Source organism: Suncus etruscus, chromosome 1 (genome assembly GCF_024139225.1).
Source record: "Suncus etruscus isolate mSunEtr1 chromosome 1, mSunEtr1.pri.cur, whole genome shotgun sequence".
NCBI lineage: Eukaryota > Metazoa > Chordata > Mammalia > Eulipotyphla > Soricidae > Suncus > Suncus etruscus.
This window is the reverse complement of record NC_064848.1, coordinates 33,119,870-33,138,012: the sequence shown is the minus strand read 5'-3', so window position 1 is coordinate 33,138,012 and position 18,143 is coordinate 33,119,870. Positions and strand designations below refer to the sequence as shown.

At 39.2% G+C, this 18,143-nt stretch overlaps 1 protein-coding gene across 1 annotated transcript in view; it reads right to left on the bottom strand.

Moving 5' to 3' along the window:
* The window catches only part of KDM4C (lysine demethylase 4C), a 392,436-nt gene that overhangs the window by 320,753 nt on the left and 53,540 nt on the right, over nucleotides 1-18,143 (bottom strand). The window contains exon 5 of the mRNA XM_049770299.1: nucleotides 14,128-14,177. Coding sequence (XP_049626256.1) covers nucleotides 14,128-14,177 — 50 coding nt within the window. The remainder of the gene's footprint in view (nucleotides 1-14,127; nucleotides 14,178-18,143) is intronic.

Genomic DNA, 18,143 nt, shown 5'->3' with positions numbered 1-18,143 from the left:
TATCGTCCTGGAAAATACTTATTATGTTTGATGCCCTGTACCTTCCCAGCTCATGGCAGAGAGCAGCCAGGTTGCAGGAAGTGAGCAAGGAAAAAACACAGGAAAAACTAAGAAAAACAGAGTGCCCAGAAGAAAAATACCCCTGGGTAGTAGTGCAGGCATATTTGTTAAGTAAAAATCAGTTTAACCCCTTCACAAACAAGATGAAGTTAAATATCCAGAAATGCTACTTAGCTGTGTGACTCACAGCACATGAGTAACTCGAAGTAGTGGGCAGCTTTATTAATGATTACCAGTATGCATTGAAGTAATCAGGAACTATTTTTTGTTTTGGTTTGGTTTTTGGTTTTTTGGCTACACCCGATGATGCTCGGGGTTACACCTGGCTATGTGCTCAGAAATCGCTCCTGGCTTGGAGGGACCATATGGATGCCGGGGAACGAACCATGGTCTGTCCCAGGCTAGTGCATGCAAGGCAGATGCCTCACCACTTGCGCCATCACTCTGGCCCCAGGAATCACTTTTTAAGTTCACAAAAATGCTTCAGAAGAATATGTTAAAATAAGTAATAGGCCAGGAGAGCTAGTAAAGCAGTTAAGATGTTTGGTTTGCATGTTGCCAACTCAGTTTGATCCTCAGGACACATATGTACTCCTGAGCACTGCCAACAGTGATCCCTGAACTCAGAGACAGGTGTAATACCTAGGACCACTGAGTGTATCCTAAATAAGTAAATAATGAGGACAAAAAGGGCACCTGGGTAAACTGCCTGCCTTCCACACAGTCAACTGCAGTAATACATATGGTCCCCAAACAGCACCAGGGGATGGCTCTGGAAGGAAGGAAGGAAGGATGGATGGATGGATGGATGGATGGATGGATGGATGGATGGATGGATGGATGGATGGATGGATGGATGGATGGATGGATGGATGGGAGGGTGGGAGGGTGGGTGGGTGGGTGGGTGGATGGATGGATGGATGGATGGATGGATGGATGGATGGATGGATGGATGGATGGGCGGGTGGGCGGGCGGATGGGTGGTTTCCTTGAGATTACAGCAAATGTATAAAGCAGCAAATAATTTGAAGGAAACAAGTAAAATAGCTGAGTCATCAGAATATTAGAAATGACCTGTGGGGCTATAGAGATATTAGAAGAGCTGTAGTAAATGTTTTGCACATAGAAAACCAGGTTTAATACCCAGCACCATGTGGTTCCACTACACACCTAGCAGAGGTTGATTGGGAAAAGGGAGAGGAGGGAAAAAGAGAAGGAAAAGGGAAGGGAGTGAGAAAAGGAGGAGAGGGAGAGGAAGAGAGAAGGAAAAAGGAGGAGAGGGAAGGGAATTAGCTGCATAAAGTTGTAAGTTCTGCTTAACCAGAAAGAGGGGTTGCATGGAGAAGCAAAAACAGTTAACACAAATCTGACATGTGTGAGGCTCTGATTTTGAGTTAAAATTCTTTCAAACAGCAAAATGTGCATACTAATAAAAACATGCAAAATGTTATCATGTTCTATAATGCTAGGGGCTAAAAGGAATAATTTTACTCTGTACTACTTGATGCTGCCCTCTGCTATGGTTAATGTTCATAATACAGAAATAGAAAATATGTCAATTAAATCTATGAAACAATGCAGCCTTTTAGCAAATCAAATCAAAGTGCCAATACTAAAGTACTGGCCACACATGCTGGCCACACTGTGACAATGATAGTTGGAAATAACTCTGGATAAGAACTGGGTATTGGGCCTGGAGAGATAGCACAGCAGCGTTTGCCTTGCAAGCAGCCGATCCAGGACCAAAGGTGGTTGGTTCCAATCCCGGTGTCCCATATGGTCCCCCGTGCCAGCCAGGAGCTATTTCTGAGCAGACAGCCAGGAGTAACCCCTGAGCACCGCCGGGTGTGACCCAAAAACCAAAAACCAAAAACAAAAACAAAAACAAAAACAAAAAAAAGAACTGAGTATTAAAAGAAGATAGTGATATGCATGATACCCCCTCAATAACAATATTGCAAACCAGTCTTTAAAAGGACAAAGGGAAGAAGAGTGGGAGGGAGGGAGGGAGGGAGGGGGAGAGAGAGAGAGAGAGAGGGGGGGGGGGGTCTGCCACAAAAGTAGGTAGCAGAGAAGTCAGAAGGAGGACATTAATAGTGGGAAATTTGCACTAGTAAGTGTTATACATTGTATGACTGAAATTCAATCATGAACAACTTTGTAACTGTACATCTGATGGTGACTGAATTAAATAACTTATTTATTAAAATGTACAAGCCAGGGGCCAGAGAGATAGCACAGCCGTAGGGCATTTGCATTGCATGCGGCCAACACGGGAGGGACCCCGTTAGATTCTTGGCATCTCATATGGTCCCCCAGCCTGACAGGGTGCAGAGCCAGGAGCAGCCCTAGAGCACAACTGTGTGTGGCCCAACAACCAATCAATCAATCAATCAATCAATCAGTAAAGTTTAAAAAAAAAAAAGTACTAGCCATAGCTAAAAACAAGATATCCAAGTTCTATACCACAGAGTAAAAGCACAGCAAAACAGCCAGCAAACATATAATGCTGGAAACATTTAAATCACATAATTCACAAAGATCTATCATTCAAATCTGTAACTGTGTGTAGCACCAAATGAATTAAGTTTTAAACTACAATCAATGAAGAAAGAGAAGTTTATTTAATTATCTTTTGATATGGATTTGTAATCAGTACTTGAACAATGTAGTGACTGGTCATAAGTTAATTTAAATTGGAAAACCACTGAAGAAAGATAAATTTGCAGTATATTAAGAACTTTACTTTGATTAAGAACTTATATTTACAATAAGTTATCAGAATTACATTTTACATCACTTAAGAGGAAAACAACTTCTTAAACAAGACAAGTTACAAGCAAACTATGTGTCTCAAAATGAATTTTACCTGAAAAGATCTGGAAGATAGATAATACATGGTTCATAGTCCAGCTCACTCCAGCCTATGAAAAGAATCCTATGCAGCATATAAGCAAATCAAAAAACTAGACTGCGCTAGGGATAACAACTCCAACTCTGTTAAAATCTGAATATATTACCCCTAAAGATATATCCCAGGAACACAAAAACATAATACAAAAATGCTCTCTGCACTCCTAAGTTCAGAGTAGCACTATTTACAATAGACAAAATCTGGAAATACCCCAGGTGCCCTACAACAGACTAAATAAACTGTGGTACATCTACACAATGGAATACTATAAAACCATTAGGAAAAACAGAGTCATAAAATTTGTCTATACATGGATGGACATAGAGAATATTATGCTGAGTGAAATGAGTCAGAGGGAGAGGGATAGACAGAATAATATCACTCATTTGTTAAATGTGAGAAAAGCAAGAGATAGTATGGTAAGAATATGCAAATACAACAGAAACAAAGGTTAGGAGGTCCAGCCCAGGGTAGAAAGCTTGCCACAAAGAGCAAATAGTGTAGCTAGTAGAGAAAGCTCTACTAGAATAATGATAGATGGAATTGATTGCTCTGGACAAGAACTCGGCTCTAAAAGGAGAGAAACTATCAGGCAGGGCAACCCTCCAATATCATTAGTGCAAATCACAGTATCAAAAGGGGGAGGGAGGCAAATTGTCTGTCCTAGAGTAAGGCAGTAGTAAGTGGGCGGGTGGGGGGGGACAGGGACCAGAAGTCATAGTTACCAGTCATAGGTGGTGAAGGATGGTGTACATTGTATGACTGAAACCCAACAATGAACAAATTTTTAACCATGGTGCTTAAATAAAGCAATTAAAATGTAATGTTTTTCTGTAAAAGATAAGGGGGGTTTTGTTTGTTTGAGGAGTGGGGTTTGGGACACATTCCACTGTGGTCAAGAATTACTCCTGGTGGATTCAGGAGACCATATGGGACAAGAACGTTCACCCTACCCATTGGACTATTGATCTAGCCCTGGAAAACAAGGTTTAACTAAAATAACAAATGTGAAATCTTATATAAATCTTGATCAATTCTTCCTTAAAGAATGCTAACACGGGGCCGGGCGGTGGCGCTAAAGGTAAGGTGCCTGCCTTGCCTGTACTAGCCTTGGACGGACCACGGTTCGATCCCCCGGTGTCCCATATGGTCCCCCAAGCCAGGAGCAACTTCTGAGCGCATAGCCAGGAGTAACTCCTGAGCATTACTGGGTGTGGCCCAAAAACCAAAAAAAAAAAAAAAAGAATGCTAACACAAGATTTCGTGTGTGTGTGTGTGTGTGTGTGTGTGTGTGTTTTGAGTCATACCCGGCAGTGCTCAGGGGTTACTCCTGGCTCCATGCTCAGAAATTGCTTCTAGCAGGCACAGGGGACCAAATGGGACACCGGGATTCGAACCGATGACCTTCTGCATGAAAGGCAAACGCTTTACCTCCATGCTATCTCTCCGGCCCCAACATACAAGATTTCTAACATACAAGTATGATTTTTTTGGGGTGAGGAAGAAGTCACACCCAGTGATGCTCAATTGTTACTCCTTGTTCTCCTTGTTTCCTTGTTACTCCTTGTTTCCTGAGTTTAAATTTGTTTTTATTTTTGAGTACTCCATATGTAAGTGGAGATCTTATAGCATGTTTTTCTCTAATTTTAATTTATCTTAGCAGAATGCCCTAAAGGTTCAACCATAATATCACAAATAGTACAATATCTCTCATTCTCATGACGAAATAATATATTTATACATTAAAAACATTTGTATATATAACACATTTTCTTTATCCAGTCATCCATAAATGGACACTTAGCTTCTTTCCATGCTATGACTAATATAATACAAATGACATAGAGAATCAGATAATTTTCAAGACAATGATATAACTTCCAAAAATGAATTTACTGGACCATACAGTAATTCTATTTTTTATTTTAAATTAATCCTATACTATTTTCCATAGTGATCATCCTCCTCCTCAATGGATCCTTTTAGCAAATTCAATGAGATAATACACAAATACACACACACAAATACACACACACACACACAAACACACAAAAATACTATACCAAAACTATGTCATAGTCAAAGATAGAAAGACCTAGAGAAATAGCTCAGTCGACTGAGTACATGCAATGCATGCCGATAGCACAGGTTTGATTTCAAGCACTGCACAACGACCAAAGTATATTACAAGAAATGGCACCCAAGCATAGAACAAGCCAGGGAAAGACCCTGCACACTGATAGGTGTAGGACAAAAGCAAAAAAAAACAAGGGGAAAAGATAGAAACTACAAAATTTTCAAAAACTCAGATAAATGAATAAATAAAATGTGGCAGTCATGCAATAAGATATTGCCTACAATAAAAAAATGAAAAACATATTTGTGCTGTCACCTGTCAAATAATAAAAGCTAAATGCATAATGGCACACAAACATGACTCCATGTATATAAAAAAAACTAGCAGGGAAGATGTAAAGCAAGTTAGATGCTGCGGAGGATAAGGTGGGGTCAGAAAAAATTGCAGTAACTGACATTCAAGCTTCCTGTTTTCTTTTGTGAAACAGAAATATGGGGGCCCAGCCTCTAAGGGAGGACCAAGCCAATGCAGAAGATAGCCAGAAAAGGAGCTTTTCCCAACTACATAGTAGCATAGCATATGCATAGCATATGCATAGCATGCATAGAAGCTCAAAGGAAAATTCTGAAGGATGAGCCTAAAAATAAACCACTGCTATGAGTGAAGCTACATACTTCTTCCCCTTTATACATGTCTAAGTATACCTAAATATACCTGTAGCCCTTTATACATGCCTACGTATACCTGTAGTTGGGATTCCTATGGCACCCTCTTATAGACAGAAATAAGAGATAAGCCTTAAATACGGTTTTACCTCAGGTCCCACAGTACAGCACACTCTAGCCCTGATTGCCAGAGTTTATGTTGACATCTAAGCAATATATCTGACATGGGGGGTGAGGGAGTGTTTGAGAGTAAGAGAGACCTTTTTCCATCTCTCATCTCTGGTTCCTGACTTATTCCTTTATTCTGATTCTGCCAGTCTCAAGGCTGCTCCCAGTAAGACATGAAACCTAGACTCAGGGACAGTTCAGAGATTAAGAGCCTAATTTGCAGGCTTAAGACCAAAAATTCAGTCCCTTGTACTGTCCCACATCACATGCCAAAGTCAGTCTCTGTGGCACTGCTGTCAGGGAACCCTGGTGTGTGGTCAAGATGCATCACAACCAAGAAAGCATGAGCACCATCCATCAAATGTGCAAGCATTGCAAATACCACAACCAAGTATACACAACCCCGCCCTATCGTTGTAACTACTACAACAAAAGGAAGTTGAAAACAAAGGTAAGAACTTAAATATTATTATTAAAAAGCAGTGACCACTCTATGGTAAGATTTAAGCCCTGACCACTGTAGTGAGTTCAGAGGAGGACTTGTGATTTGGCCTGGCCAAAGAGGCTGCATTCTGGGACTCAGATTTTGAATGAGTGCAAGGAAAACATTCCTTTTACCAGTGTAGCTGCTGAATAGAATGTGAAGGCTTCTAAAGGCTTCACCTGAAATGCCTGGATTCATTTTCAAATCAGAGGAGCTGCCTTGTCCAAGCATTTATTAATGGGGATGTGTTTCCGTCTTCCAGCTAGTTCACCCCTCTCTACAACAAATCAACAGACATGCCCTCAACAGAATTGAGGGCACCAAAATGTGAGCCCTAGCAAGCTCTATGCCTAGAAGGTTCTATGCCTCTGTCAGGAAAGGAATTCTCATTGCCTCCTTTGTAACATTTATTTTCTGGAGATGGAATCACCACAAACCTGCTGTAGCTGCAATATCTTCACTCAGAAGAGGACAAGAACTGACAGAAAAATCAAAACCAGAAAAATATATATGTGCTGCCCTATGAGGTGGGAGCCCAGCTTTCCCTTTTCACTGAACAGACCAAAGTTCACTGAGGTCATGTGGCTAGTCCACAGTAATGTCAAAGCCTGTGGCAGAGCAAGGATTCAGCCAGAAATGAGAACACTGGAGACAACTCCTCACCACACTAGTAAGCCTAAGTGTGATTTTCTTTAGCAGATTTAGGTTTCTCCTAAATACTATTGTTAGCCAAGCACTCTATATAAAATAGCTGTCAGCCTAGAGTTCTGCACATGGCAGGAAGCCAACAGTTCTCTGTGCACGCCAAAAATACAATGATGCTCAGGTCTTGAACTGCCAGGGCCCCAGGATACTCAGGGGCCTTTAGGTGAGCTCCCCCTAATGCTTGGGGGACCATGGGGTGAAAGGATTAAATAGGGTTGGCTGTATGTAAGACAAGTGTCTTAATTCCTATACTATAGGAATATGTGTGTGTGTATGTGTGTGTGTGTGTGTGTGTGTTTGTGTGTGTGTGTATGTGAGAGAGAGAGAGAGAGAGAGAGAGAGAGAGAGAGAGAGAGAGAGAGAGAGAGAGAGAGAGAGAGAGAGAGAGAGAATGATCTGCAAGCTGTGAGGGAAATCAAAAAAATTGAAATTGGGGATATTGATGGTAGGAAATGTACGCTGGTAAAGGGTATTCGAACACTGTTTGACTGACACTCAATCATGAACAACTTTGTAACTGTATCTCATGGTGATTAAATTAAAAATATTAAATTTTTTGGGCCCGGAGAGATAGCACAGCGGCGTTTGCCTTGCAAGCAGCCGATCCAGGACCTAAGGTGGTTGGTTCAAATCCCAATGTCCCATATCCCCTGTGCCTGCCAGGAGCTATTTCTGAGCAAACAGCCAGGAGTAACCCCTGAGCACCAACGGGTATGGCCCAAAAGCCAAAAAAAAAAAAATTAATTTTTTATTTTTTTGGTTTTTGGGTCACACCTAGCAGCGCTCAGGGGTAAGTTACCCCTGGCTCTACGCTCAGAAATCGCTCCTGGCACGCTCAGGGGATCATATAGGATGCCGGGATTCGAACCACTGACCTTCTCCATGCAAGGCAAACGCCTTACCTCCATGCTATCTCCCCGGTCCCTAAAAATTATTAGTTTAGGAGCCGGAGAAATGGCACAGCGGCATTTGCCTTGCAAGCAGCTGACCCAGAACCTAAGATGGTTGGTTGAAATCCTGGCATCCCATATGATCCCCCGTGCCTGCCAGGAGCTATTTCTGAGCAGACATCCAGGAGTAATGTCTTAGCACTGCCGGGTGTGGCCCAAAAAACAAAACAAAACAAAAAAATTATTAGTTTAAAAAATTATTTTTAATTCTAATTTCATGACCAACATTATACATACTATTAACTCACTAAAGAGTCAATTTTGGAAATAAATTTTAAAATCAGGGGCCGGAGAGATAGCATGGAGGTAAGGCGTTTGCCTTTCATGCAGGAGGTCATCGGTTCGAATCCCGGCGCCCCATATGGTCCTCTGTGCCTGCCAGGAGCAATTTCTGAGCCTGGAGCCAGAAATAACCCCTGAGCACTGCCAGGTGTGACCCAAAAACCACAAAAAAAAAAAAAAAAAAAAATTTAAAATCAAATTGAATTTTCTATAGGCATACATACACTAATTTGGGAAACTTATTACTACTTTTAATAATAAAGTTAAAAAGTTCAAATTCAAAAAATAAAAGTTCAAATTGACCAGTTTGTAAACAAGGAACAAGAAACTGAGAAACACAATTTCATCTATTTTGAATAATAAAGTTTTATTTCACTATAGCTGAGATTTATCCAAATACTTTTTAAAAGCTGCATATCAAGCAAAACTGAAGAAGGAGCCCAGGAACATTTCCCGTAACATTAGGTAGGCTCGTAGCACAGGGCTGAAAGTTGAGTATTCAGGAGGGTAACTGAGTGCTGCTCAGTCCTAGCAGTATCAAGTGTCAGAAGGAAAATGAGAGACATATCTGGAGGTGTTGCCAGGGAGGAAAAGGGACATGGAGTGTCAGTTTGCAAACTCAGAGCTGACACATGTCAGAGCTGACACTGGACCACTTGAGCTATCTCCCCTTGTGCTAGTTCTGTACCCAATTAATCTATTACAAGAATTTTCTATTGATTTCTTCAGGATGCCATGAACCCAAACAGAAAAAACATACCCCCAAATAAAGTATGAAAGACTTTCTTCTAAAAAAAATGCTTTATTTGATGTACACATAAAATTTCTCAACCAGCTTACTAGCAAAAAGAATTAACCCTTAGAATCATTTATAGGTAGGGGTATTTTATTATGTATTATTATTTATTTTATTATATATTCAAAACCAGATATTTTAATATCGTCAGACTATCGACTAAATGAATTGATTATGAATATAATACATTCATCTAGGGCCGGAGAGATTGCATGGAGGTAAGGCATTTGCCTTGCATGCAGAAGGATGGTGGTTCAAGTCCCAGCATCTCATATGGTCCCCTGAGCCTGTCAGAAGCGATTTCTGAGCGTAGAGCCAGGAGTAACCCCTGAGCGCTGCCTATTGTGACCCAAAAACCAAAAAAAAGAAAAATTTTAAAAAAAGAATATAATACATTCATCATTCTAAGATCTGATAAAAGTACATTCTCACTTCTTTTTTTTTTTTCTTTCTTTTTTTTTTTTTTTTTTTTTTTTTTTTTTTTTTTTTTTTTTTGGTTTTTGGGCCACACCCGGCGGTGCTCAGGGGTTACTCCTGGCTGTCTGCTCTGAAATAGCTCCTGGCAGGCACGGAGGACCATATGGGACACCGGGATTCGAACCAACCACCTTTGCAAGGCAAATGCCGCTGTGCTATCTCTCCGGGCCCGTACATTCCCACTTCTAAGACAAAGGTGTGATCCATTTTCAATCTGTTCGTAAAATTAAAATGACTTGTTATTAATTGCTTCTCTTATGGTCTCTTGATAGTAGTGCTTCTTAATGTTTTTGGGTTTTTTTTTGGGGGGGGGGCATACCTAGTGATGCTCGGGGGTTACTTCTGGCTATGCTCTCAGAAATCCTTCCTGGCTCAGGGAATCATATGGGACACTGGGGATCGAACCAAGGTCCATCTTGGGTCATCCGCTTGCAAAGCAAACACCCTACTGCTATGCTAGCACTCTAGCCCCTCTAATATCTTGGAACATTACTCACAAGTGATTTTTTTGATGGAAACCTAGGTATTAGATGCCAAATTTTAAATAACTCAGAGTCCACCAATCATTTGTACCTCATGTACAGATCTTCATATACCACCCAGAATAAAAAATTCTACACATCAGTCTCTGATCCACAGGATCAAGATTACTAGGCATTAAATATACATTACCCCCCACCAAAAAAAACCCACCCTAAAAATTAAGTCACATAAATTATTGTTCCTAATAATTATTTGGTTCCTTCTTGCTAAATACTTTAATTTTAATAAGTTAAAATTAAAAGCATATTCATTCATTACAAGTGAATAAAAGAATCCATTGAGGAGCTGGAGAGATAGCATGTAGGTAAAGCATTTGCCTTGCATGCAGAAGGACCATGGTTCGAATCCCGGCATCCCATATGGTCCCCCGAGCCTGCCAGTTATGATTTCTGAGCATAGAGCCAGGAGTAACCCCTGAGCGCTGCCAGGTGTGACCCAAACACCAAAAAAAAAAAAAAAATCCATTGAAGGGGCTGGAGAGATAGTGTAATGAGTAGGGCCTTTGCCTTGCACACGCAGACCTGGGCTCAGTCTGCAGCATCCACTATGGTACCCTGAGCACAGAGCCAGGAGTGACCCCTGGGCACCACTAGGTATAACCCATAAAACAAAATAACAACAACTTTGTGAGGACTTTGTTAAAAGATGTTAAAAAAAAGGAACGATGAGTGTATGGGGGGTTTCTTATTCTGAAAAGGAAGCAATAGGCAAAGTTAGTTTGGAAAGTCTAGTCTATAGTAATCAATGTATTTTCTTTTCTTTTTTGGTTTTTTGGGCCTTACCTGACAGTACTCGGGTTACTCCTGGCTCTGTGCTCAGAAATTGTTCCTGGCAGGTTTTGAGGACCATATATACTTATATAGGATGCCAGGAATCGAACACAGGTCCATTCTGAGTCAGCCGCATGCAAGGCAAATGTCCTACTACTGTGCTATCTCTCTGGTTCCATTTTCTACTACCATACAGTTACTAACAAAAAATATTCCCATTGATCATAACACTTCCAAAATTAGTTGTATCCAATACTACTTCACTAATTCTTTCCCCAATAACCAAATGTTGGATCAAAACCTTGAATTTTTTTTACAATTTAATATAGACATGTATATAAAATAGTAAACAATATAAGAAAATGGAAAATTTCTTACACATGTCTAGTTATAAGTATCATTTTATTCACTGTTGTTTATTATTTAATCATATAATAACATTGCTCTGAAATCTTCTTTAGTAAAGCTACCTCGACTAGTCTTGTGCAAGGTAAATACCCTGAATTTTTTTTTTTTAAGATTGATATTCTAGTCACAGTAAGAAGTGAATGAAAAATAGTATTTCAAGTATTGGCCATCTGCAATTTTACTTAATCTGAATTTTGTTTAACCTAATAGAACAGTAAAGATTGTTTTTGCTTCTAAAAGAGATGAGATTTAGACATTCTAAAAACTGAAAATCTTTGGCACTGTCATTTGTGATTTAATATTATACCTCTATTCTCCTTTTTATTTTCCATTTGATTGTATCAAACTTAAAATTAGAAAGATGCAATGGCATTATAGCCGAACATTACAAGTGAAAAATCTGCAACAATTCACTTCAGATTTTTTATTATATTTATGTCTGCATAATATTGAAAAAAAACCTGCATAAATGAGAAAGCAGCTGAAGGGCAAAATCAAACTCCTAGCTTTATTAGATGCAGGCCTAATGTCTTTCAGATAAAATATTTGTAGGTGCCATAGTCAATCAAGATTTCAATAGAAACCAAAGATGAAAGCATTCATGCATAAAAGGCAAGTGTGATAATTATGATGTGCAGACAAGATAATGGAAAATATCCGAGGCTGCTTTTCATTTTATGTATCAAGTGCTGCCTTGACCTAGACAGCCTATAATGCTCCATCACATTTACTGCATTATTTTATCATTTTAATTATTTAGCACACTTCAATTAATTTGGCTGGCATCTGGTCAGCAGGTGGGAATCCTCGCTGTCTTAAAGGTTCTTTACTCTGCTGCCATTTTTCAAAATACTGCTAGGAAATAATTTTGAATAAACATGCAATTCAGCTTAAAGTTCTTGTTCATCCTTCACGTTTATTGACTTCTTGCTGATCAAACAAATGACAACCATTTTCAGATAGTTCACATCAAAGTGTTCCCTGACAGTTTATAGAGGTAATTTGGGCTCCATGTTCAAATTGTGCTTTGGCTCCATTTTAAAAGTTCTCTGATGGTAAAGAGAATAGAAGATGGTAGAATCATTATAGAGAAAAGAAAGGTAAGTGCAGCATGTGGATTCAGCAGTTCACTGTGAATATAAGGGTTATGATAGTCACTTCCTAAGCTGTGCTCCCATCTATTATCCCAAATCAAGATTCAGCAGCCTTAATAAAAATCATAATAACACCTACCAAAGTTCAAGATCACATGTCCATTGCTATCATCACCATAATGTATTACATTATAAAAGAACCTGTGCTTTATAGTTATTAATCAGCCAAAATTATAATGCTTCTTACAAAAGGGATCCTGCAACAGTTCCCTAATATTCTTCTCTAATTTGGGGAAAAATAACTTTTTGATGTTACTATGAATTTCTTTTTGGAACCGTAAAGTCAAACAATGGGGTTTCTTAGTGGCCCTATTTCATTACTCATTTATAGCACATAGAATGCTGTGACAATGTCCTTTTCTATTATAAGGCAAACTAAAAACCAATGAAATTAGAACAGCACCTGACTAAAAGGGCAATGTTCTTGGAGGATTCAATCTTAGATATGGGTCAAATGTATTATCCAAAGTTGTCACTCAATTGAAACTCTAATTTTCCCTATAAGCAAATCACTAGCAGCCTATTTTCTTTCTTGGTAAGGATAACTAGGGAAATTGAAGATAAGGTTAACAGGGAGTAAATCTGGTTTTCCTCCCTTGAGTAAGCAGATGAGGACAGAATATTTTTACGAAAAGTATAAGGAAGGTATTATCTTCAGACACAAGTAGACCCAGAATGAAACCTTCAATAAAAATCAGAATTCTTCACTTACGGTCTTAATGACTAGAAAATCATAAAATACAAAAATGTAAATTCTGGTAAAATATATTTTAATTTTGCCCATCTAAGAAGGCATATAATTTACTTTATGCAATTATCTGGGGACCTTCACTCTCACATTTCCTTGGAGGGAAATAGAAGCCCAAGAGATAAGTCGGAGAGTAAACATTATGGCGATGGGCAACAGAAAAAGTCCCTAGAAGTACCTGTGTCCTTGGGCATCGACATCAGAGCTCTTTGGGATATATCCCAAGAACATAAAGTTAAAAAAGGAAAAATACATTGGTGCAATGTTGTTTAATATAATTTGTTAATGCAAATAACCAAAATAAATTCAATCATTTGATGAAACACTAACCAACAAAATTAAACAGTCATGAAGATCATAGTACTGGAAAAAAATTATATAATAATATGAGAAATCTTAATTTATTCAATTTGAGTACCTTAAAACATAAAAACTGAACTGGGGCTGGACAGATAGCATAGAAGTAAGGTGTTTGCCTTGCATGCAAAAGGATGGTGGTTCGAATCCCAGCATCCCATATGGTCCCCCGAGCCTACCAGGAGCAATTTCTGAGCATAGAGCCAGCAGTAATCCCTGAGCACTGATGGGTTTGATCCAAAAACCAAAAACCAAAAAAATAAAATAAGAACTGGTACCAAAGAGATAGTACAGCAGGTAGAACACTTGCCTTGTACAAGGCAACCAGGGTTTGGTCCCTGGCACCTCATATGGTCTCCGAGAGCCCCGCCAGGACAGATCCAGAACCAGCACAGAACAGTACCATACAGTATAGAACCAGAAGTAATCCTTGAACATTTTTAAGTGTGTATGCAACTCTCCCAAAAAGACAATAACTTTAAAAAAATTAAAACACATTTTATGCTATAAAAATACCTCCAAAACAATAAGCCTATCTAGAAAAAAAAAATTACAGAAAGCAAGTTTACCTTGAGCCAGTCTTTCAAGTCGTTTTCCATGTTCCGGCGGTATTGCATACCTAAAATTTTAAACATCGATACAAATTTTAGGTTTATAGTAGTTTGACTTACATCCTTTAAAAAATTATTCCTAATAATATCATCTAAAAAAAGTCAGCAACAAACTCCACTTAGAGGAATTGAGTAGTGAACTGACAACCAATCAGAGAATAAGCTCTACTGAACACTGAAGAGAAAAAAAATTTCAAATCACCCAATCACATCCCAACCACATTTACCAGACAGAGGCAGTAAACTTTTGCAGGGGTCAATGAATCACTCCATGAATGAAAACTTCCTTCCCAGCATTCAAAGAGCCTCCACAATTCAAGGCTGTATGTTTTAAGGTTAGTTAACTTGGCTTTTGTTTTTTTTAAAAGTATCAAGTTTAGGGGTCAGAGGGATAGCACAGTGGTAGTACGTTTGCCAACCCAGGATGGACCCAGCATGGATTCCCGGCATCCCATATGGTCCCCCGAGCCTACCAGGAGCAATTTCTGAGCACAGAACCAGGAATAAGCCCTGAGCACCACTGGGTGTAATCCAACCCACCCCACCCTCGCATGCACAAAAAAAAAAGTGTCAAGTTTAGAGCTAGATTGATGAGTAGGGCATTTGCCTTGCATGAGATTGACCTGGGTTCAATCTCTGGAACCCCCTATGATTCCTGGAGCATGTCAAGAGAAATTCCACAGTGCAGTCAGAGATAAGTCCTGACTACTACTGGGTGGCTAGGTGTGGCCCAAAGAGGGAGGGAAGAAAGAACTGAAAACAGAGGGAGTGTGGGAGGGAGGTAAATCATCAAATCCTGGGTAAATTTTAACATTTTAAAAACACAGTGAAAAATAAAAGTACGAACACAAAATATTATTACTCCATTTCTATTTTCACCAAACCTTTCAGAGAACACTTTAAAATTCCAATAGAGAGGGAGACTGGAGAGATAGCTTGGACGTAGGGCATTTGCCTTGCATGCAGAAGGACATTGGTTTAAATCCGGGCATCCTATATGATCCCTGGGCCTGCCAGGAGCGATTTCTGAGTGTAGACCAGGAGGAACCCCTGAGCGCTGCTGGGTGTGACCCAAAAACCAAAAAAATAAATAAAATTCCAATAGAGGGGCCAGAGCGGTGGCGTAGGTCATAAGTCTGCCTTGAGCACTCGAGCTTGAGATGGACCGTGGTTCAATCCCTCAGTGTCCCATATGGTCCCCCAAGCCAGGAGCAATTTCTGAGTGCATAGCCCAGAATAACTACTGGGTGTGGCCCAAATAAAATTTCCAATTGATTTTAAATTTAAAGTCACCAATTGTAAGAAGTAGTTTTTAATAATTATGAAACTTTTAAAATCTTGGTTGCAAAATAAAAATGTTTTAACTGCCAAAATTTCTAACTCCTAGTATTTTCACAAGTGAGATAACTAAACTTGCTTACTGGAAATTAACAATATTTTTTAACAATAATACATAAATTCTAAGTTTGAGGCAAATTTAATAAAGAGGTTTAAAGATAGTAAAACTAAATTTATGATCATTTAATGTGTTAAGTAAAACATGGATGCTGTTCTTAAGAACTACATTCATTACACTTACCAGTTCAATATATACTAAGTACAAGTTACTTTTTACTAAAATAACTTTTCTAATTTTATTTAACACCACACTTGGTTGGTTGCCTTTAATGTCACTGATAACATATGCAAAACTTAATTGGATCCGATGTGACTAGGCAATTCTCTAAAAGAAAATTCAACGATATATCCTGTTCCTTAAGGCACTGTTAATGAAATTATTCCAACTGAATAGGGAAGATAAAATTTTAACATAACTAAATGACAACCACCTAATGTATATTTATGGCCACATATACCAGTTTTCAAGCCCCGATTTACATAGCAAATAAGCCCAGAAAATAACATATGTGTGTATATATATACGTATATATACATATATACATATATATATATACACACACATATGTCCAGACAAGGTCACCTCTCAATAACATACAAAGCATACAAATACAGAACATTCTGCACTCATGAATGTAACAGATATATTTGTTTGCCTACATAGTTGTACAAGGATGAAGATACTTATATATGCTGATACAGTTCTGAAAAATAAGAATCCACATATGCTGATACACAGTTCTGAAAAATAAGAATCCACAGTAAAATTTATTAATTTGAACTTCCACCACCTGTAGATAGAGAACCTCCCTATGTTCATCTAATAGAGCAAACTAGCTCTTTTATAACTCAGATCCTGAATTTATTTCTAGGATTTAAATCAATTCTCTCAGGGGACTGAGAGACAGTACAGTGGGGAAGGCACTTGCCCTCCTATCCAGGTTTGATCCCTAGCATCCCATATGCTCCCCACGCTCACCAGGAGTGATTCCTAAGTGCAGAGCCAGGAATCATTCCTGAGCATTGTCAGGTATGGCCCAAAAAACAAATAAATAATAACTAAACAAATAAACCATCTTAAATCCCCCCTACTAGAATGTAATTTGCATCCTAGTCACCAAACATTCATTTGCTACCAGTAAACTCTTTCCCAGAATAGTTGTTCTTCTTGTAGCCCATGTTTCAACTAGTTTTTACAAAGTTTGGGACCAAGTTTAACAGTCTACTCTCCTTGTCTATAATAAAGATCTATCTAATTTCAAGACCATGAATTATTATAATAAAATGCATAAGGTTAACCAACTATTGCCATGTGTTAAGTATAAATGAACAAGAACAGGAATAGGAAACAAAGAAAACATTGGACTTTTCAAACATCCCAAAAGTTTAACACCACTGAGGATTGAAAAAGGAACATTTTCTTTTTGTATTTTTGTTTGGGGGCCACAACTGGCAATGCTCAGGAATGCAATATGAGAGGCTCCTCCCAAGGCTTGTGCTGTTTCATGCCTCCACTTTGGCCAACCAAAGGACTTTAATACCCTCAGCACCCCACCCAGTTAATAAAACTATTGTTCCTTTTTCCCATTCCAGCTCGAGTCACCCAAAGAGAGCTTCCAATCTCTTCTGTGGTACTAGCCAAAGGAACAAGGGTAGCAATCAAGGTGCTTAGAATTTGATGACTTGTGTGTTTGTTTTTAATTACTGTGCCTCCCAGTTGTCTTCTCAAGAGGGGCAAGGACAGGAATCTGCTTCTGGAAAAAAAGCATTGGCGGAGGACATGCTGGTCAGTGTTTACTGGCTTCAGTGGCTATCAAAAGGTGAGCTGTGTTCCTGCTTTGCAAGGATGGAAGACAGAGACTACAAGACCGAAGCAGAGAAAGGAAGGAACCACAAAAATGGGAAAGGGGAAGGCTAAGTAACGACAGAAACATGTATTTCGTGATGTTCAGCAAACAGAATCGACTGCTGCTGCCCTCAACTTTCAAATCATTCAAGCATCAACTTCAATAAAACCTCTCCCCCAGGACTTAAGCCTCCACCAGAAAGTCTCATCTCAAAATGACTTTTGCCCGTTTGTCTTTTCTCATCATTCCCCCTGGATCTTACCCATGGCTATAATGCACAGAAGTCTATGGACTGTGAAGGACAAAGTGTGTTCAAGGTAGATGGCAGGCTTGGGGCACTTAATTTCCACTTATATGGCAAGGAGGAAAATCTAATTTCGCAATATCACTGCCCTAAAATTCTACTCCTCTGAATGAAGCAGTTAGCACAGAAAAATAGCAACTAATTCCTTAATATCATTTTTTTTCTTTTCTTTTCATTTTTTTGTTTTGTTTTGTTTGTTTTGGTTTTGGTTTTTGGGCCACACCCAGCAGCACTAAGGGATTACTCCTGTCTCTCTGCTCAGAAATCGCTCCTGGCAGGCACAAAGGACCATATGGGATGCCATGATTCAAACCACCATTGGTCCTGGGTCGGTCGCTTGCAAGGCAAACGCCCTACTGCTGTGTTATCTCTCCAGCCCCTAATTCCTTATTTTAAAAGAGTTGATATAGGTCAGCCATCAGAAC